Source organism: Hippopotamus amphibius, chromosome 16 (assembly GCF_030028045.1).
Source record: "Hippopotamus amphibius kiboko isolate mHipAmp2 chromosome 16, mHipAmp2.hap2, whole genome shotgun sequence".
Classification (NCBI taxonomy): domain Eukaryota; kingdom Metazoa; phylum Chordata; class Mammalia; order Artiodactyla; family Hippopotamidae; genus Hippopotamus; species Hippopotamus amphibius.
In genome coordinates, this window is record NC_080201.1 from 57,239,171 (window position 1) to 57,260,378 (window position 21,208).

At 41.4% G+C, this 21,208-nt stretch overlaps 2 protein-coding genes across 2 annotated transcripts in view; one reads left to right on the forward strand and one right to left on the reverse strand.

The window, feature by feature from the left end:
- Nucleotides 1–1,684: 1,684 nt before the first annotated feature.
- LOC130838130 (binder of sperm protein homolog 2-like) lies at nucleotides 1,685–19,637 on the reverse strand. Its single transcript, XM_057710890.1, has 5 exons — nucleotides 19,613–19,637; nucleotides 9,577–9,609; nucleotides 6,139–6,279; nucleotides 5,758–5,905; nucleotides 1,685–1,805 (listed from the first exon to the last, which is right to left on the reverse strand). The coding sequence occupies exons 1-5, from the start codon at nucleotides 19,635–19,637 to the stop codon at nucleotides 1,799–1,801; spliced, it is 354 nt and encodes a 117-aa protein (XP_057566873.1). The 3' UTR covers nucleotides 1,685–1,798.
- Nucleotides 19,077–21,208, forward strand: part of ELSPBP1 (epididymal sperm binding protein 1) — a 63,378-nt gene continuing 61,246 nt past the window's right edge. Inside the window, exon 1 of the mRNA XM_057713676.1 lies at nucleotides 19,077–19,157. The gene's annotated coding sequence lies outside the window, so the exon portion shown is untranslated. The remainder of the gene's footprint in view (nucleotides 19,158–21,208) is intronic.

The window sequence follows — 21,208 nt, forward strand, 5'->3', positions numbered from 1 at the left end:
ATGTTATCACAAATGGTAGAATTTCCACAAATGGTAGAATTTCCTTCCTTTTCATGGCTGAAAAATATTCCACATATACACACACCACCTGTTCTTTACCCGTTGAAATTTTTTTAAGAATTATTTATTTCAGTTTTTGGCTGCATGTGGTCTTCATTGCTGCATGTGGGCTTTCTCAAGTTGCAGTGAGCAGGGGCTACTCTTTGATGCGGTGCGTGGGCTCCTCATTGTAGTCATTTCTCTTGTTGCAGAGCACAGGCTGTGCAGGCTCAGTAGTTGTGGCGCATGGGCTTAGTTGCTCCACAGCATGTGGGATCTTCCCAGATCAGGGCTCAAACCACGCCCCCTGCATTGGCAGGCAGATTCTTAACCACTGCACCACCAGGTAACTCCCCACAGTGTTCTTATAAACCTCCAAATGTTACTCTCTGGTCTGTAACTTTTTAATCTCTATATGAATGGAAGTGTTATTCCTTTAAAAGTCAGAGCCTTGAGAATGGGCTATCCTGTATATTTCAGGCTGTAGGCAACATTCTGTTACAAAGGTGCCAGAGCCAGCATGACTAGGCTCAGGCAAACAGGGCACAGAGGTTAGAGGGAAAGGAATAGATTCAATATGGAGTCAGGTTTGCTCTTCTCTGTTACATTAGTATATACATTCGTCAGAGATGTACTGGAATGTTGGCAGTGGTGCCGCCCATAATGTTCCTGGTTGAGGATCACCCTAACGACAGTGGAAAATTACATGTCAGTGAGAAAGCAGGGTCTACACCTACACAGAGCAGTACGGATAAAATTCACACACATAATACTGAATGACAGAAGCCAGACACAAAGGTATGATTCAATTTTTATGAAACACAAAGATAGACAAAATTCATCTATGCTCTCAGAAATCAGGCTGGTGGTTACCCTTGGTGGGTAGTGCCTGGAAGGGGACATGGACCAGGGCTAGACACGATCTGTTTCTTAATACGGTTTTCAGTTACATGGAGTGTTTAGGTTGGGAAAATTCACCTAGCTCTACACATGTGACATAGGCGCTTTATAAAATCTGCATATTAATGGGTAAACAAAATGTGGTATAGCCAGACAATGAAGTATCACTCAGCCATAGAAAGAAATTAAGTATTGACGCATGCTACCGCGTGGGTGAACCTCCACGACATTATGCTAAGTGAAAGAAGCCAGACACAGAAGGTCACATGCTGTATGATTTCATTTACATGAAATATCCAGAAGAGGCCAAGCCACACAGACAGAAAGATTAGTGGTTGCCAGGGGCTGGGGATAAGAGGGATGGGAGAATGACTGCTTAATGGGTACCAGGTTTCCTCTTGGGATGCCAAAAATGTTTTGCAACTAGGTAGAGGCTGCATAACATCGTAACGGTACTAAATGCCACTGAATTGTTCACTTTAAAATGGTTAATTGTCTATCAGAGATTTTACCTCAAGAAATTTAAACAATTTTAAATTGTAGAAGGGGAAGTAAGTTTCTCTGAGCATTTAGTTAACTTGCCAAAGATTATACTGTTAACAATTCATCAGAAAAAAAACCAATTCATCAGGATTTTCAAGTCTTCCCCACAATGCCCTACTGCTCTGCCACTCCACCACGGCCAGCATTGCATTGATCACCATTGAGCTTTGGCTGTGTCTTTTTTCGAGAAAAGGAGTCATTCACGTGGAAGAGAGAGCAAATATTTATTGGTCAGAATGATCAGGGAAAGGATGTATTTTGGGAGGCAGCAGGTGAATCCTATAACTTGTGCCTCTTCAAGAACACCAAGACTTATCTAAACACTGTGGAAGAAAAAAGAGATTAGAATCAGTATCACAATCTATCACTATTCAAGATGGGCTAATCCTTGCTCCTCCCAGATGGGAGATCTGGTCTACCTCTAAGAACTAAATGGCATGAATAAGTAGAACAGGAGGAGAGAAGAACATTAGTGATCAGTGGCCTAAGGAAGGTGTAAGTATTTCTCTCTCATTTTGAAATTTAATATGCCATTATTGACCATCTTAATTTGCTGGTTAATTTAACATAAGCTATATAGTCCATTATTTGAACAAATTTATTAAGTTGATAATTTTCAACATTAAGGAAGTTGTTAAAATGGTCAGTCTCATAATATTGACTGAGGATACTTTGGAATAACTTAAAATTTAACACACACACTTAACATGTACATATTCTTTGACCCAGTGATTTCACTCAGCTATTTTAATAATAATTTAAAAAACCCTTACACACGTATTAAAAAACCAATGTAGACAGTACCCATTTGGCCACAGTCACATCAAGATATTAAAAACAATCAAACTGTACTTTGACAGGGGAATGGTATATCCATATTATGAAATTTGATTAAAAGCATGAAGAAAAGTGAGGAGAGTTTATGCATTCGTGTGGAAAAATCTCCATAATGTATATATTCAAATGAAGATCAAGTCACAGGACAAAGGGGACAGCATAATTCAATTATGTTTAAAAAGGTGTTAAAATTTTATACTCCTGTAATGCATAGAATGAACCTGGAAGAACACATCCTGAATCGTCAGTTGCATTTTCTGCCGTGAAAGAGAGTGGAAAGGGTAGAGAAAATGTGAGAGGGAATAGTGTTTTACTCCCTGTATCCACGTGTTGCTTCAATGTTTAAATGAGCATCTACTCACATATCACTTGTGTAAATCAAAATAAATACTAAAAAAATAAAAGCAATGCATGCATATAATTACAAATATTAGACAGCATGGAAAGATAGTAATACTAAGAATGTGGAACTTGCCAACAATCCAATACAAATGTGACTATAACTAACATTTTCTCATACTTACCTGTCTAGGACCTTTTTTTCTATGTTTAGAATAAAATACTTATGAGTATTTTAAAATTGCTGTGTTTCTTAAGGCTGTCTACCTTGTAACAGAAAATTATATCTTGAACATTTTTCATGTCATTAAATACCAACCTACACGTCTATTTTCAATATTCTATTTTACTGTGCCTCTTCTGATTCAAATATAACTGATGGATATGGTAACTGTTTCTTGGTCACCATGAGGACCATTGCCTTACATATATATTTGTGTGGTTGTCCAGTGTTTTCTTTAGGATACATCCGTAGAATGGCAATTGCTGGGTCCAGGGGCATCGCTATTTACTGACAAGAAGAGTTCAAGGTCACCCAAACCCTGGCTCACCTGTAACAGGTAGGAAGGCTCTGTGTTCTATTTTAATCTGTTAATCTTAGGGCAGGCTCCCTTCTACATCCCATTCATCCTCATCTCAGTCATCCTTCCATATTTTTAACCTACTTCTAATTATTGCTGTCTTTTATTTTATATGGCTGTGCACTCCGCCTTAAATCTGTTTTTATAAAAAAAAAAAAGGGAAAGTAAGGGACAAAGGGGAAAAAAGAAAGAATGAGAGAAGGAAAAGAAGTGAGGGGAAAATGCAAACACAATATCACACTTACCCTGTATTAGGCCACCTTCATAAGCACTATAAATGATTATGAATGGTTGTCTATAAAATGCTCATTTTAAATCTATTTTATAGATAAGAAAACTGGCTCATAGAGGTGAAGTAAATGGTGAATTAGTGATTAGCCACTACCGAGTATGACCCTTCAAAGCAGAAAGGTAGCAGGATGTAGGAAGATGGGGTGGAGGAAAGAGTTATTTTCATGCATAAAACTAAACATTTCTTATGAAGGAGAGTGATAAGCCCTTCTAAAAGTCTTCTCTTGAAAGTAGGTTTTCAATATTAAGGATAATGTAATTAATGGAACTAAACATAGATTCCTATTTACTTGGCTGCTAGGAAGCTCTGTCTCATCATAGAGTGCTAACTTTACCTCCTGCTATATTACTCTGAATTTTCCTTGAGTTTTCATCCATTAATTACATTTATTATTGTAAGGCTAATTATTTTTATTAGCCATCTCAAAATTTCTGGACCAAGGGAGTAAAAAAGAAAGGAGGGAGAGAGGAAAGAAGGGAGACAGAGAAAAAAAAATCTGTGTCTGAGGACCCAGTCTGTGACAGCACTGGAAGTGGTCCAGGAAAGTAGGCATCAGATGGGGACTTGGAGCCGGGTCACTCCCAATCTGTGAGGGCAAGGAGGAGCCCATTACTGGTGGTAGGTGAAGAAGACACAGCTCCTAGTGCGAGGTGGCGGTCCAACTGTTAAAACTCTCCCTGGATTTGCACTGGGACAGTATCCCGTAGAGAGGCATACATTAGCTGGCTAAGAACGCCCAGGAAACAATCACTATACAAACAATGAAACTGAATGGCTATAGACAAGCACCACTGATACCCTTTTATAAAGTAATAAAAAGCTTGCAGATGAGTAACATCCAATTAAAAGCCAAATTTAGAAACCTCCGAACCTTCCTGGCATCTTAGCAAGCTGAAAATCTGCAGACCAGCCTAGGAATGAATGACTATGGGCTGAGCTCCAGAGAAGGTTCAAGAATCAATCAAAGTCATTTGGGGGAGAAACTGGAACCCATGTACATATCAAACAACACAGTTGCTGTGTTGGGTCCCAAATGGGGCCTCGACTTTTCTGGAAGTGCAGCAAGAAAGGTCAACCTGATCACTTACTAGAGTTACAATGTGGAAAGGGAATGCCCCATGTGAGTCTTTATCTGTGGGTTACTGTTGAAAATGACCCCAAAGACGTCTCCAAAGTAGTTCCCGTATGAGTTTTGACAGATGCTGGGGGTGTGGAAATGAATACTGATTTTAGCCATCAGTACTCAGATTGAGTCCAGGCTAAATCTCTTACTTCATCTCTTACTAGCTGATTGGCTAAGATGCCCAGGCTCTCAATGTCCATTTCTACATCCATAAATTTTCAGTTTTGATGGGGAGAGAGAGATTTAGTGGAAAGCTCATACTAGGGTGTATAGTATGGGCTCAGTTAATGGAAATGGTTCATAAGTGGTCTCTGAAAGAAACTTTATTAAGATGATGGGGTTTGACACTGGGTTTGGGTATAGCCTAGCCTCTTATGCTTTAGCCTCCTTGTTTCTCTATGGGCATAATGACATCTATAATCACTTCCCAAGCTCGATATAATTCGAGCATAGAAATGGGTGAACTCTGCAATGTCTGTTGATCACATTTTTCTCCTTCCCATATCTTCTTTTGAATGGAAACTCACCTCATTTCTTCACTCGAATGAGCTCACGGACAAATCATTCAAGCCAGGGGCCAGCAAATTAGAACCCGAAGGCAAAGCCAACCCACCATATGTTTTTGGATGGCCTGTGAACTAATGGTTTTCTCTTCTTTGAATGGTTGACAGCAATGGCTGTACTTCCAATTCATCAAAAAGTAATATAATAGAGAAACAGAATTCATATGCAAATAAAAAAACCAAGCAGTTGACAAAAGCCAGAAATCAAAAGGTAACTGATATTTTGTGATATTTGAAAATTATATGAGATTCAAATTTCAGGGCCTACAAATAAAGTTTTAATGGAATACATCATGTTCATTATTATTATTTTTTTTTATTTACCAGAGGCTCTTTTTGTGCTACAAGGCAGAGTTGAGTATGGCTTGCACAGCCTAAATGACTTACCAGTAGGCCCTTTGTAGGGAATGTTTGGTGACCTCTGATCTATGCCATCACTAGATAATCTAGACCCCAAGCTTCCCTTTCCATTAAGCCAGAGGGTTCCCCATTTTAAGAGATCTGGAAGACCCCCCCTCCATCCTTCCCCAGCCAACTTACTTGTAAGGAGAGCATTGTTTCCATTTTCCATCGTGGCTGTAATCTTTTGTCAGTGAGCACCAACTGCGACTCAAAATATAGCCTTCCTTGGTGCAACTATCAAAGAGTTTATTTCTGTACAAGAAAGGGAAGGTACACTTTGGGGGATCTGCAGAGAAAGGGTGGAGTAGAAGGAAAAACGTGAACCCGAAAAGTCTTAAGATTAACCATTGCTACCCTAATAACACATGATTTTTCTACCACACAGAACTGTCTTCAAGGTGGTAGAAAAGTCAGGATTTGGACTCACGTTTACTTGACCCCCCAAACCATGTAGTCTGCTGCTGTCAGTTGCTTCTTGGATCCTAGGCATCAAAGACAGCCCAACCTAGGGGTCCTCACCTGCTGCGGTACAGTACCGCCATCTGCCTTGGAATACCTTGTCAATAGAACACCAGGCATAATCACTGCGGACGGAGATGCAGTTGTAGTAGATGACGCCGCCGTACACAAATGGAAAGATACAGGAATGGTTAAAATATACTGGAAAAGAGAAAACAGGCAGAATGTGGACCAAGCTTACGAAGGGAATTGACTTTCTAACATCTACCACATTCATTGGCACCAACCGCCCCCGCATCCACGTGTGGCTGGTCTCCCTAACTGCCTTCTCTGGGTTTGGCACAAAATGTACATGTGAATATCGAAGGAAGCCTATTTCAACCAGGACCTGGAAGCAGACTGGAGTCACTGGCTTCCTTTTCATGTGAGTCTTTTAGCAACTGTGCACCAGATCTCCTAAGCGAAAATTCTAGAGTCTTTCTTAGATTTTTTTCTCTCTCTCTCTTAGAAAAATAAATCTCTCAGCCTGTCAAAGTTAGCTCCTAAATATCTCTCAAAACTGTTCACTTCCTTCCACACCTTTTGCCTTGACTACTCAGTAACTTATTTCTGTACGCTTCCAACCAACTGGTCCCATCTGCTCTTCCCACTGCAGGGAGTATGTTTGTTCTTGGATACTAACCTGACTCTGCCACACAAGCTATTCATATTCCATTACTCTTAGGATAAGAAATAGCATTGAAATGGCTTAGGATACCCTACTCGATCTGGTTCCCAAATACACCTCCAGCCTCACCTTGGACCACCCTTCCTTGTGCCCTCCCTGCTCAAGCTTTGTAAGGTCTCCCCTGTGTACCACCATCTTTCTTGCCTTGGGGATTTATAGATGTGATGTCTGCCTGGAAGGAACGCCACACACCCTCTGCCTGTTTACCTTCCTCTGATGTTTAGGCTAAATGTAGAAATCTCCATGGAATTCCCTTGAACAACCAGATGACGCCGGATCCACTTGTACTGTAAGAGGACCTTACAAGTTCTCTTATAGTTCTTATAAGTTTTTATATTTATTTAACATGTAACAACTTCTTCAGTGTCTCTCTTGTTTGTCAGAAGTGACCACACATATCTTGTTCAATGCTAGACCCATGGTATCAACTGATAGGAACTGGTCCGTACTAGAAACATAATAAATATTGGTTGGCCCTTCATAAGCCTGAAATAATTTTGATGCAAAATTCATTGATTTTTACTATTTAGCAATTACTTCATATTTATCAGTATACATCATTTATATTTCTTATTTAATGATTATTTTATTACTTTAAACATGTATGTTAGCACTTTTATTTATTTTTAAAATTTAATTAATTAATTAATTAATTATTTTTTGGCCTCACCATGTGGCATAGGGGATCTTAGTTCCCCAACCAGGGACTGAACCCTTGCCCCCTGCAGTGGAAGCATGGAGTCTTAACCACTTGACTGCCAGGGAATTCCTGTTAGTACTTTTATTATTACACTGTAATTATAATATTTATCATATAACATTTTAAATTACTGTGTAACAATTTTCTATCACTTAGAATTGGTTATAACTATGTTCATTATTTGTGAGTCAGTTATTATAACTTATTTATATAATGAGCTATTATACAGCTTACTCTGTGCTGGACATAACATGCCCAATTTACAAAGACTAACACATTTAACAATATCCTTACATCAGTCCAATGAGCTGGGTACTGTCAGCTTTTCCTAAGATCAGCTTCTCCTAAGGTCAGCTTTGGTCCTCAGCATATGATCTCAATTTATAAACAAAGAAAGCCTGCTGTCCGCTGCTCTGAAAATAACTTTCTTCTGACCTCAAAACCAAGAGGGCTAAGAGGCCACATTTTCCCACCATATACTCCAGGCTGTGTTGGTTCAACCCCCAAACAAATAACTGGTGGTTCAAATAGTTAAAAAGCCAATCAACATCTTTTGTAACTAAAGTTTCCCATTCACTGGCTTGACTATTCCCATACAGTGTTCCCATATCTGTGTTTCTTTCTTGAAACTCTCAACTTCATGAGAGCTATAGGTTAAAATTGAGTCCCGCTTGTCTACATGTGGATATAGTTCAACTCTTCCAAGAATTGGGGTATTTTGGCAAAGCTATCTGTGATGACCCCATATGAGTTCCATGATTAAGTTTTTTTATAAATTTATTTTATTTTATTTATTTTTATTTTTATTTTTTGGCTGTATTGGGTCTTCATTGCTGCTCGTGGGCTTTCTCTAGTTGTGGCAAGCAGAGGCTACTCTTTGTCGCCGTGTGAGGGCTTCCCATTGCAGTGGCTTCTCTTGTTGTGGCTCTAGGCATGCGCGCTTCAGTAGTTGTGGCACATGGGCTCAATAGTTGTGGCTCACAGGCTCTAGAGCACAGGCTCAGTAGTTGTGGTGCACAGGCTTAGTTGCTGTGTGGCACGTGGGATCTTCCCAGCCCAGGGCTCAAATCTGCATCCCTTGCATCGGCAGGCAGATTCTCAACCACTCTGCCACCACGGAATCCCCATGATTAACTTTTAAACTTAAAAAAAAAACAGACACAGGACTTCTCTGGTGGCGCAGTGGTTAAGAATCTACCTGCCAACACAGGGACATGGGTTCGACCCCTGCTCCAGGAATATCCCACATGCCACGGAGCAACTAAGCCCATGTGCCACAACTACTGAGCCCATATGCCACAACTGCCACAACTACTGAAGCCTGTGTGTCTAGAGCCCATGCTTCGCAACAAGCGAAGCCACCACAATGAGAGGCCCGTGCACCACAACAAGGAGTAGCCCCAGCTTGCCACAACTAGAGAAAGCCTGTGGGCAGCAACAAAGACCTAATGCAGCCAAAAATAAATAAATAAATAAATTTATAAAAAAGAATAAAAAACAGACACACAAAAAATGTCACATATATGATTCCATTTCTATGAACTATCCAGAAGAGATCAATCTACGGAGACAGAAACTAGATCAGTGGTTGCCTGTGCCTAGGGATGGGAATGGCATGGGGCTGGCAAATGGATACAAGGGCTCTTCTTGAGGTGATGGAAACAGTCTAGAATTGGATTGTGATGATGTTTACATCACTCTGTAAAGGTACTAAAAATCATTAAATGGTACACTTAAAATGGGTGAATTTCATGGTATGTAGATAATATCTCTACATAAAAGGCTGTTACAAGTAACATACAAACAATAAGACCCACAAATGCTGATGGCAATTTCTGGAGGAACAAGGGAGGAAACCTTCCAGGGCTGACTTAACTGGGTCTTGAAATATATGGCTTGGCTACCACGATCAGGCAGGGCCTTTTATGCCAGAAGAGCAGTGAAAGAAAGAGTAAAACAACAGTGAAGTAAGTGCAAGGAACATTCAGGAACATAACATTGTTCCATGGTGGGGGGGGTGGGGGTGGGGCTAACATTTGAGATGCTAACAGGTAAAAAGACGTCTCCCAACCTGGAAACGGAGGACGGATACGGACGATCAAGTCTGAAAGAGAAAAAAAAAAAGGTTAAAATTTAGACCACCTCCTAAATACGCCATTCTTAGACTAATGGCTATTCTAAGTATTTTGAAGTTCATGCAGTCAACTGCTCTCCTGTTGCAGAAAAACGATCCCATTTTGGATGACTTATGATAATGTCCAGTGGGGAGGGGGATCTTGCATCCATCCAAGACAGCCCATTAATTCAGGAATGACCTCCAACTATTCCGAAGGTCTTTCTTTGTGTACGTTAGTGTAAATCTACCCTATCCAAAGTTACTCAACTTCCAATCATTGGATGAAATTCCACAAGTCAGAAGGTTGGGATGAACAGTCTATCTTTTGCCCACATGCCAACTTTTCAAGAAAACAACCTGTTGTTTGTTCAGTGCTAGAGGTGGAATATTTCCAGAAGCCTTGATGATTTTGTTTGATTTTTTTAAAAAATCATTTTGCTCTTTTATTATCCCTGAACCTGTTTCAGGGCATGTCTCCGTGGCACCACCACCATAAAAGCCAGGTTGGACCTGGTTAAAGACTAGAAATGAAGTACAAAGACCTGTTAATTAATAGCATTAGCTAATATTGAATTTGCCATTCCTATGTTTCAGTCATTGCTGTCAGTTGATCTTCACAACAGCCCTATGAAGGAGAGATTATAATTTAAAACCCTCTTCTCCCTGACTCGCAAAGATTTACAGATGAGAAAACGTAGGCAGCAAAGAACTACTGGAAGTTCTGTGACCACTGACTAGGGGAAACAAGGTTCAAACTCAAGAAGTCTTACTCTGAAGACTCTGTTCTGGACACCACATTGCCGTTACCTTGGAAATGTCCCTTACCTGTGCAAGTGACTTAATTGATGTGCCCCACTCTCTTGATCTTTGATATAATGATGCTAATTCTTAGGTCTGGGTGAGAGTCTATAACGCAGGAGGTACCGTGTGGTGATTACGGCATCCGTATCCGCCAATAGCAGCCCTGCTTTTCGGAAAGTAGCTGAAGATGTCAATGTTTTCAAAGTGGTTTTTTTCTTAATGCCTTCTGCTAATTATCTCACCGAAACGATTCTTGCAACGCCCCTGTAAAGTCGGTATCATTATGTTTTATATTTATAGGTTACATATTATTAATGATGATCTCCGTTTTGTAGATACCGAAATGGAGGCTTGGAGAGGGAAACCGCCTGTTCAAAGTCAGAGAACTAAAAAGTAGTTCAGGTACTCTGGCTGCAGAAACTGAGCCTCTGAAATAATCCTGCCTCTGGCGTGGGGGGTGGGGGGTGGGGGTGTTCGGGCTCCGAAACTCTTCTAGGAGGTGCTGCCCCAAAGCTGAAGCTCCGTTGTGTGCAGATGAGGGGCGCTTTAGGATAAAAGTGTGGGTCCTTAAATTTCGCTATAAAGGTCAACAGTAGCTGGGTGAGTTTCCTGCTTTGTCCAGTCACGGCAGTTAACCTTTATAGCCTCTTATCTTACAGTTTTTAATCTTCACAGCCTTCTCCTCATTTTACTGGTGAAAGAGAACGGGTGCAGCCTGGGCCCTTATCCAGCTCTGTCTGAGTCCAGGAAATACGCTATTTCTTTCTCCACCCCAGAAATGGTCGTTTGCCATTTCATCTACTAATACTGCTAAACAAGGTTAAATCCATGCAGCTCTCCTGTCACCGTGCTTGATGTCCTGATGACATTGTACGCCTGACCAAACATTCCCATTTTTACCTTTCGATCCCCTCCCCCCACCCCTTCCTCGACTCCCTCCTCTTCCTCCGTCTCCTCCCCTCCCCTCCCCCTCCCCACCGCCAGCTAATGATGAGAAGAAATGCCACCACCAGTGTCAGCTGAGGCCTTACAGTTTCGCCCAATATGTTCTGAGAAAGAGGACGCTAAAGTCACCCCCGCCCCGATGTCTGAAAGCTGACTTGGCACTAGAGGGTCATAGCCATATCGTTCTCCAGTCGGAGGTAAAAAAACTCACAGAATCACGACCTCAGACAAGGTTACTCTGAGATCATGAGAAAATGTGATAAAGCAAAACCACTTCTAAGCGCAGGCAAAAACAAGTTCACTTTGTCCCCTTGGCCAAGAAGAGTGATTGCTGCTTCTCTGCGGATTACACCTTTCTCCGCAGTGCTGTTCTGTCTTCATTCTAGAGAAGATTTATTGATACCCAGGGGTAGAACTGTCTCCACTTTCTGCTCACACCCCCCTCCCCCTGCCTCAGTCTTCCACCCAGAGCCCAAACCCTACAATAGGTTCTAACACCCTCTTCCTGAGACAGCGCACGGTACCCTATGCTGTGTGGTCTTCTTGGCTCCAATGAGTGATAAACCAATTTCTCCAACATCCTTGTTCCTGGTGGGCTTTGGTTAGATGCAGGACATTGACAGTTTTAAGGATTTTACCTACCTTTTCTATTTTAATCCTTACAACAACGAGAGAGAAAGATCACTTGCCCTCTATTTAATATATTTGTTTTCTGGAGAGGCAACACATGTGGTTCAAACTTCAAACAAGTTATAAAAGGAAATCGTATCAGTCTTTCCAGCCGTCCCTGACCCCAGCCTCCCCACAGATAAATAACCATCTCGTAATTCTTTGAAACCTACAGAGATAGTTTATGAATATTCAAGTGTGTATATTAATATCATTTTACTCCCTTTTTACACAAAGGGGAGCTTGGCCTACATACTGTTTATTTTGAAACTTGCTCCCTTAACAAAAGATCTTGGAGAACTTTCCAAAGCAATATATAATAAACTTTCTTTCTTTTTCTTTCTTTCTTTCTTTCTTTCTTTCTTTCTTTCTTTCTTTCTTTCTTTCTTTCTTTCTTTCTTTCTTTCTTTCTCTCTCTCTCTCTCTCTCTCTTCCTTCCTTTCTTTCTTTTCTTTCTTTCTTTCTTTTCTTTCTTTCTTCTTTCTCTCTTTCACTCTCTTTCTTCTTTCTTTCTTTCTTCTCTTTCTCTCTCTCTTTCACTCTCTTCTTTCTTTCTCTCTTTCACTCTTTCTTCTTTCTTTCTTTTCTTTCTTTCTTTTTTATTTCTTTCTTTCTCTCTCCCTCCCTTTCTTCCTTCCTCCTTCCTCCTCTCCCTCCCTCACTCCTTCCTTTTCTTCCTTACCTTCTTTTCTTCCTTCTTTCTTTCTCCCTCTCTTTCTTTCTTTTTTTTAAAATTGTTGTAAGAACGCTTCACATGAGATCTACTTTCTCAGCAAATTTTTGAGTGCACAAACCAGTACTGCTAACTATAGACACCATGTGTTCCAGCAGACCTCTGCAACTGTTTTGTCTTGCATTATTGAAACTTTTTACCCATTAAACAAACTCCCCATTGCCCCTTCTCCCCAGCTCTTGGCAACACCAGTTTTACACTCTGATTCTATGAGTGTGACTATTTTAGATACTTGATCTAAGTAGAACCATGCGGTATTTGTCCTTCTGTGACTGGCTTATTTCACATGGCGTTATGTCCCCCAGGTTCATCCAAGTTGTTCTCTTCGGGGGTTGTCCAAGCTTCCTCTTTCTTAAAGACTGTTCTAAGTATTATATAGATGAGAAGGCTGAGGCTTAAAGAAAGGCAAAGTTTCCTGCTCATGCACAAGGGAAAGAGACAGGATTTGAACCCAGAATGCTCCAAATCCTCTATCCTGCACTAACCATTATGCTATATTTAAAAGATATTATGGAGGGGACTTCCTGATGGTGCAGTGGTTAAGAATCCGCCTGCCAGTGCAGGGGACACAGGTTTGACTCCTGATCCAGGAAGATCCCACATGCCACAGAGCAACTAAACCCGTGCGCCACAACCACTGAGCCTGCGCTCTAGAGCCCAAGCCACAACTACTGATCCTGCATGCTGCAACTACTGAAGCTGGTGCTCCTAGAGCCCGTGCTCCACAACAAGAGAAGCCACTGCAATGAGAAGCCCACACACCGCAACAAAGAGTAGACCCCGCTCTCCACAGCTAGAGAAAGCCCATAAGCAGCAACGAACACCCAACACAGCCAATAAAGAAATAAATTAATTTAAAAAAGGGATATTAAGGACATTGGATAGAATCTTTTTCCTCTGTCTCACCCCAGACCACTGCCTTCCAGGTCTCACCTTCTTCCTCTGTCCTCCCCTCCTCCCCTCACTCCCTCCTCTTGCCATCTCACCTGCTTTCAGCCCATATATACAGAGAACCAAGGACACCCAGCTTGCCAGATTTGTCATCACTTCCAACTACCTGCAGATGGCCTGCACTGCAGCAAGTGTTGCCTCTGATTTTATACTCTCTAATTTCTGCCCCTCCTACTCCACCTGGTCCCACAGCTCACAAACACACTCTATAGCATTTTCTCTCATACCTTAAATCTCAGGGTGCCGAGAACAATTAGGAACATCCATCTCAGAATGCTATCTGGCAGCACTCTGAAAGTGCGGCCCCTGGACCAGCTCCATCACCCTCACCTGCAAACTTGTTAGAAATGCCAATCCTTGGGGCCCGCCACCAGACCTGCTGAAACTCTGGGGATGAAACCAGTCACCTGTGTTGTAACAAGCCCTCCCAGTGAATCCGATGTTTGAGAAAGGTTTAGAAGCACTGCTTCAGATCTCGCTTAACACTTTCGTATCCATTCCATATCATTTACTCCCTTGATTATTAAAAGAGAGAGGGGAGGGGAGAGAGAGAGAAAGTCCAGCAACAAAGGCAAAGGCAGCTTTAGCCTCCTGGATAAATAAAGCTTGGAAAGGCTAAGCATTGTGCCTTGTGGTCAGTGTGTGGAAAGGACAGATCTTAATCCAAGTCCCTCTGCGTGGTCTTGGTCCACTTTAGAATTCCTTTCCCATCTGCCATCTCTGGAGGGATCCGGGAAGAGCGCTTTATAAGAGAGAGAGGGATTGGAAGAGTGACTTCCCCTAAGGAGGCGGGTGTCCTGGTGGACCCCCAGGGCAATCCAAGATGAGGAACAAGCCGTCCCTGGAGATCAAGCATCATGACAACATCAGGAAGGGAGGGGATTAACGCCCATCCTTCCCCATCTGTCTGTGCTGAGATCTTTTCAGACATTACTTCACTTATGCCCCATTTGCAAAACATAGGGAGACCAGGTACTGCTTCGAAACACATTTGTTTATCCTAGATAGAAATGAGAAAACAGAACACAAGAGAAGTGGAGGAACTGATAAAGGCACAGAGAAGCCAGGTCTTTTCTGTCTGACACGTAGGCTTTTGCTCTATTTCTCTATTTTGCTGAACTGATAGATCTTAACACAGTCTCTGGTTTCTCTACAGGTAATGAGGTCACCTGTCAATCATGAGTAACCAACATGGCTGGCATCACCCGCAGGACTGAGAGACGTCTCACACAACTTCTTGGCGTGAGAATTGTATCCCTGGTTGACATCTGGGGAAACTGAGGCTCAAAGAGGCAATATCGTTTGTCAAAGTTATGTGGCTCGTGCAGAAGTGGAAGGGCACAGACTCAATCCGGGCGTCTGACATCAAGCCATCCTGCTTTCCGCCACCCCGTTGTTAGTGAGGTCTCTTCATAGGAAGCCTGGTCTCTTTGTAGCCACAAGTTCAACTCTTATTCTCTACCCATGAACTTACTTCATCTCTGGCACTTGCTAGCTGAGTGACTCTGGAAAATTACTTTTGCACTCTGAGCTTACATACCAGATCTCTAAAATATTTGGGCTACCTGCATCTGATTTGAGAGCCCAGTGAACACTTTTTTTTTTTGAGTAATTCCAATTAATTATTTTTCATCACACCATAGTCTATCATTCTGACTGTCCATGATACCTACCAAAAAAATCAATGGACTGTGAGGCCAGTTTTCTATATCTATTATAATGATTATTTTCTATACCTATTATTTAATGGACTAATATTTGTGGCAGATGTTTGAATTCTTGTCCTTGATTAGGGAAGATAGTTTGTGCATCTTTGATGTTCTCTCTCTCTTTTTTTTTTTGGTGAATTTTAAAAAATACTCTCAGTTCTAATTACAACCTCTCCCCAAGATAATGGGAAGTTATATTCCTGAATATTTATGAGGTTACGGAGGCGGTGATGAACGCATGCTGAGTTGGTGAGGCACGTTCTACACACTCATCCCATCCTACACCCTAAGTCATAGGCAGGACGCTGTGAGCAAAACACAGAACATCCCACCCCCTGGATGGGCTGAAGGAGACGTCAGAAAGAACCCATTATTCCTTTCTTGCTCAACCGAACAGTCATTATGCCCCAAGGCACTCAACCAACTGTGGTAAACTATTTTTTGAAACCAAAGTTGGTGTCTAGCCAACAGTACTGGGAGGGATGTGGCGAGGATGAAAGGACAACTTGACCAAAGTCATGAACGTGCTGAGAAGCAGAGCTGGACTTGAATCTTGGAGATTCCATATGAATACCTCCAACCACAGGGAAGTAGAGAGAAATTACCCACGATTGTAGCAGCGAGGGGATGATGTGGGGCTCAGTTTTATCTTCGGCAAAAATGCAGAGATATATGCCACCTGGGATTGAAATCTTGCAATGCCAACTCTAGAACTAGTGGAAAATATATGAGCATTCATGTCACAGGGACTAACTTTCAAACCCCGAATTTCCCACTTATTTGTTGGGGACACTAATTAGATAACCACTATTTTTTTTACAAGAGTTGCTTAATACCTGTATTTCATAGATGCGTGGCACGAGATGAAACAGCAGATTTTCAACCTTTGCTGGTATCTGTTGTTTTTTTAAGAGTTGAGTAATTGTAGATAAGATAAGTAAATCCTGAAACCCTGCGTGCGTATTTGCCTGCTGAGGAGGTCATAACAAAATACCACAGACTGGGTGGTTTAAACAACATAGATTTATTTTCTCATGGTTCTGGAGGCCAGACCAAGGTGCTGGCAAATTAGGTTTCCGGAGAAAGCTCTCTTCCTGGCTTGTAGAGGCTGCCTTCTTGCTGTGCTGAAGGTCTTTGCTCTGTGCTCATGTGGGGGGGGGGGGGGGGGGGGGAGAGGGAGAGGGAGGGAGAGAGGGAGAGAGAAAAGGAAAGAAAGAAAGAGATCTCTGGTGTCTCCTTGGGGGTTAGCACATCCACATGTGAATCTAGGGAGAGACACAGTTCAGTCCTGAATACTCTGATTTATCTCTGCAAAATGAGACTATTGGTCTCAGCCTCATTTATACCATGAGAGAATCTGAGCTCGTGGACATAAATTGAGAGTCACCATAAAAAAGCAAAGATGTCTTGATTCTTGAGAAAGTTGACCCGTACGCACGTGCAGAGAATTGGAACTTAATTTTAATCTACAGCTCTCGTGCAGTTGATAATTTCAAGAGCGAAGTAGGCAGAATTCCCTGGCGGTCCAGTAGTTAGGACTCTGGGCTTTCACTGGCGAATGCGCAGGTTCAGTCACTGGCTGGGGAACTAAGATCCCGCAAGCAGCGCTGCCAGAACAAAACAAAAACCAAAAAACCAAGAGACAGAGAAAACTAGAGTTGTGAGAATTCACAGGCACACAGAGAAGGGTTGATGAGCTAGTGAGTGAGCATTTTGTTAGGGGCCAGAAATGCCTGGGTTTGAATGTAATAACCTTTTTCTCATGGTGAGAGTCTGGCTATTGGATTCACCTATTCCAATCTGGTTTTTCTCATCTATAAAATTGGGGTCATCAAAATATTCTTTGTTTTCCCCACCAAACTGCTCATCCTGCCACTGAAGCTCCTTACATGACACAACGATTCTCCTGGGTGCATGGGTCCCCCTGGAGTCACCCTTGCTTCCTCTCTCTCTCCCTATATCCAATCCACCAGCTGGTGCTGCAGACTTTACCACTGAAATCTATCCTGAATCCAGCCACTTCCCACTTCTTTTTTTCTTTTAAAAGTTTTTATTGGAGTAGAGTTGATTTACAATGTTGTGTTAGTTTCAGGTGTACAACAAAGTGAATTGGTTATACATATACAAATATCCACTCTTTTTTTTTCAGGTTCTTTTCCCATATAGGTCATCACAGAGTATTGAGTAAGAGTTCCCTGTACCATACAGTAGGTCCTTATTAGTTATCTATTTTATATATAGTGGTGTGTATATGTCAACCCCAATCTTCCAATTTATCCCTTATCCCCTGGTAACCATAAGTTTGTTTTCTACATCTATGACCCTACTTCCGTTTTGTAAATAAGTTCATTTGCACCCTTTTTTTAGATTCCACATATAAGTGATATCATAGGATAGTTGTCTTTCTCTGTGTGACTTACTTCATTCAGTATGACAGTCTCTAGGTCCATCCATGTTGCTGCAAATGTCAATATTTTGTTGTTTTTATGGCTGAGTAATATTCCATCGTATGTATGTACCACATCTTCTTTATCCATTCCTCTGCTGATGGGCATTTAGGTTGCTTCCATGTCCTGGCTATTGTAAACAGTGCTGCTGTGAACACTGAGGTGCATGTATCTTTCAAAGTATGGTTTTCTCTGGATACATATCCAGGAGTGGGATGGCTGGATCATATGGTAGCTCTGTTTTTAGTTTTTTAAGGAACTTCCATACTGTTCTCCATAGTCAGCCACTTCTCACTTCTGCCAATGTTCTTTCTCTAATCCAGCCACAGTCATTCTCCCAGTGAATCACGACAGCTGCCTAACTAGTCTCCCTGATTTTTACCTCTGCCTCCCCTAATTCTCTCCACACAGCATCCAGAGAGAGATGCTGTTGCTTCTAGGATGAGAATCCCTGATAACCTGCCACGACTTTAGAAAGAATGAAAAGCCCCTACTTGATCTGACCTCCCACGTTCCCCATCCTTCGCTCAAACCAAGCGCGCCCCCTCCCCCACTACCCCTCGAGCACCCCAAACACAGTGTCTTTTACATTTGCCTGTCTTTCAGAAACTCTGTCCCTCAGAGATGTCAGGCAGGACTCCCCTCCCTCCCTTTCCTCAGATCTCCGTGATTTAATGTCATCTGCTCAGAAAAGCCTGCTTGTTTAAATAGAAAACAGAAACAGACGCATAGACATAAAAACAAGCTTACGGGTTACCAAAGGGGAAAGGGGGAGGAGGGGTAAAGTAGCAGTTTGAAATGAACAGATACACACTACTGTATATAAAATAGGTACACAACATGGACCTACTGCAAAGCACAGGGAACTGTAGGCAATATCTTGTGATAATCTATAGTGGAAAAGAATCTGAAAAAGAATACATACACACACGCATATACATTATTCTCCGACAACCATCGTTGCATGAACGGGCCGGGCATCCCCCCAAGGCTTGATGTGAGGGACTTATGAGCTAATGTGGTAAAACAATCAGGCCAACACATGCTCCTGAGCAAAATCATCGTTGCTAAGTAATTATTAATGTTAAGAACTCAGTTCCTGTTCTCAAACTGCCTGGATCCACCTCCTGGCTCCTCCCCGTACCAGCTATGTGACCTAGCCTGCTTTGTGCCTCGCTTTTCTGATATATAAGACGGAGATAACAAGAGCACCCGATTTATAAGACTGCTGTATCCTGTGGGATATTATGTGGAAGGAGATGAAACAATCCCTAGCACAGAGTAAGTAGCATACAATCGTTTTCTTTAATCATAGCTTCTGCTAGGACAACTATTACTACAACAAATAATAATACAATTATTATTTTAGAATTATCATTATATGATCCAAACAAAATCACTATAAGGGAAGCCACCGTATGAACCCAATTTGTGGATGGAGAACCCAAGGTTGAAAACAGTTAATTTGTCTGAAGTGTCACCACTGGTAAAATGTGAGGTGGGGATTCAAACCCCATGTTGTCTGATTCCAGAGTGTTCTAAGCCACCATGCTACATGACCCCTCTGAACAAGGGCCTACTAAGTTCACAAAATCATGCTTCCCTCCAATGGTGAGGTGGAAGGTTATCTTTTACATGAAGCTTGAACAGCGATGGGCTCAAGCCTGACCCCTCGTGGATTCCTCGAGGAGAAGAGATGAAGGTTCCCTTTCCTCCCCATCTCAGCCAGCACTTACCTTTTGGCTTTTCAATAATAGCCATCCTAACAGGTGCGAGGTGATACTTAATTGTGGTATTGATTTGAATTTCCCTGATGATGAGTGATGTTGAGTACCTTTCCATATACTTGTCAGACATTTGGAAAAATGTCTATCCAGGCCCTGTGCCCATTGGTACAGACGTTGTGGAAAAGAGCATGGGTGTTCCTCAAAAAACTAAAAATAGAACTGCCATAGGATCCAGCGATCCTACTTCTGGGTATATATGCAAAGGGAATAAACTCTATCCTGAAGAGATATCTGTACCCCCAAGTTCATTGCAGCTTTACTCACAACAGCTAAGATAGAGAAACAATCTAAGTCTCCACTGGTGAATAAACAGCTAATGAAAATGATATATATATCATATACATACACATGGAACAATATTCAGCCTTAAAACAGAAGGGAATCTTGCCATTTGTGACAACATGTGTGAACCCGGAAGGCATTATGCTAAGTGAAGTAAGTCACTTGAAAAACAAATAGTGTATGACTTCACTTATAAGAGAAAGTGGAAAAAGTGGAACCGTAGAAACAGAGAATAGAAGGGTGGTTACCAGGGGACATGGAGTGGGCAAAATGGGGAGATATTGATCAAAGTGTACAAACTTTTAGTTATAAGATAAATAAATTCTAAAGACCTAATGTACAGCATGGTGAGCTTACTTATTTATTTTTTCTAGATGAAAAGCATCAGTTTTAATCTATAAAAGGAGATTAACCAGAGGAGTAAACTTAAATGACCCCATCCATGAGCAGTTAATAATACAAATAAAACAAACAAAAAACTTTAGAAAACTCTAAATGCCAGAAACTGAAAAGATGAGGAGTTATCAACAAGATGCAAAAGAACATTACACCATATACACACTATATGCAAAATTTAACACAAAATAAATCATAGACCTAATTGGAAAAGCTAAAAGTATACAACTCTTAAGACATGGGCACAGATATTTGCGATCTTGAATTAGGCAATTGTTCTTAGATCTGATGCCAAAAGCACAAACAAAAAAGACAAAAACAGATACATTGGACTTCATCAAAAGTAAAAACTCTGTGCTTCAAAAGAAACCTGGAGAAAGCGAAGCGACAACCCAGGGAATATAAGAAAGTATTGGCAAATCATATAACTGGGAAGGAACTTGGATCCAGAACTCTTACCACTCAACAATGAAAAGACAAATAATTAATTTTTAAATCATCTGAATAGACATTTTTCCAGATAAGGTAGACTAATGGTCAGTAAGTATTTGACAAGATGCTCAACAATATTAGTTATTAGGAAAATGAAACCATGATGAGGTACCACTTTGCACCCAGCAGGGTGGTTGTAATAAAAAAAGACAAACAGTAAAAAGCATTGGTGAGGACATGGAGTAAGTAGAATGCTATATATTGCTGGTGGGAATGTAAAATGATGCAGCCATCTTGGAAAACTTTTGTCAGTACCTCAGAAAGTTGAACACTGAGCTCTCATATTGCCCAGAAAGTCCACTCCTAGAGAAATGAAATATACCCAAGAGATAAAAACATATGTTTACACAATACCCTATACAGAAATGTTCAGAC

Bases quoted from the DNA above. Each gene is read 5' to 3' on its own strand.
- LOC130838130 (XM_057710890.1), bottom strand. From the start codon at position 19,637: ATGGCTATTATTGAAAAGCCAAAAG. The intron at 9,610-19,612 runs GTAAGTGCTGGC...TTTCTCTTTCAG, and splicing joins TATTATTGAAAAGCCAAAAG to ACTTGATCGTCCGTATCCGT. The intron at 6,280-9,576 runs GTTGGGAGACGT...TCTCTTTTCCAG, and splicing joins TATCCGTCCTCCGTTTCCAG to TATATTTTAACCATTCCTGT.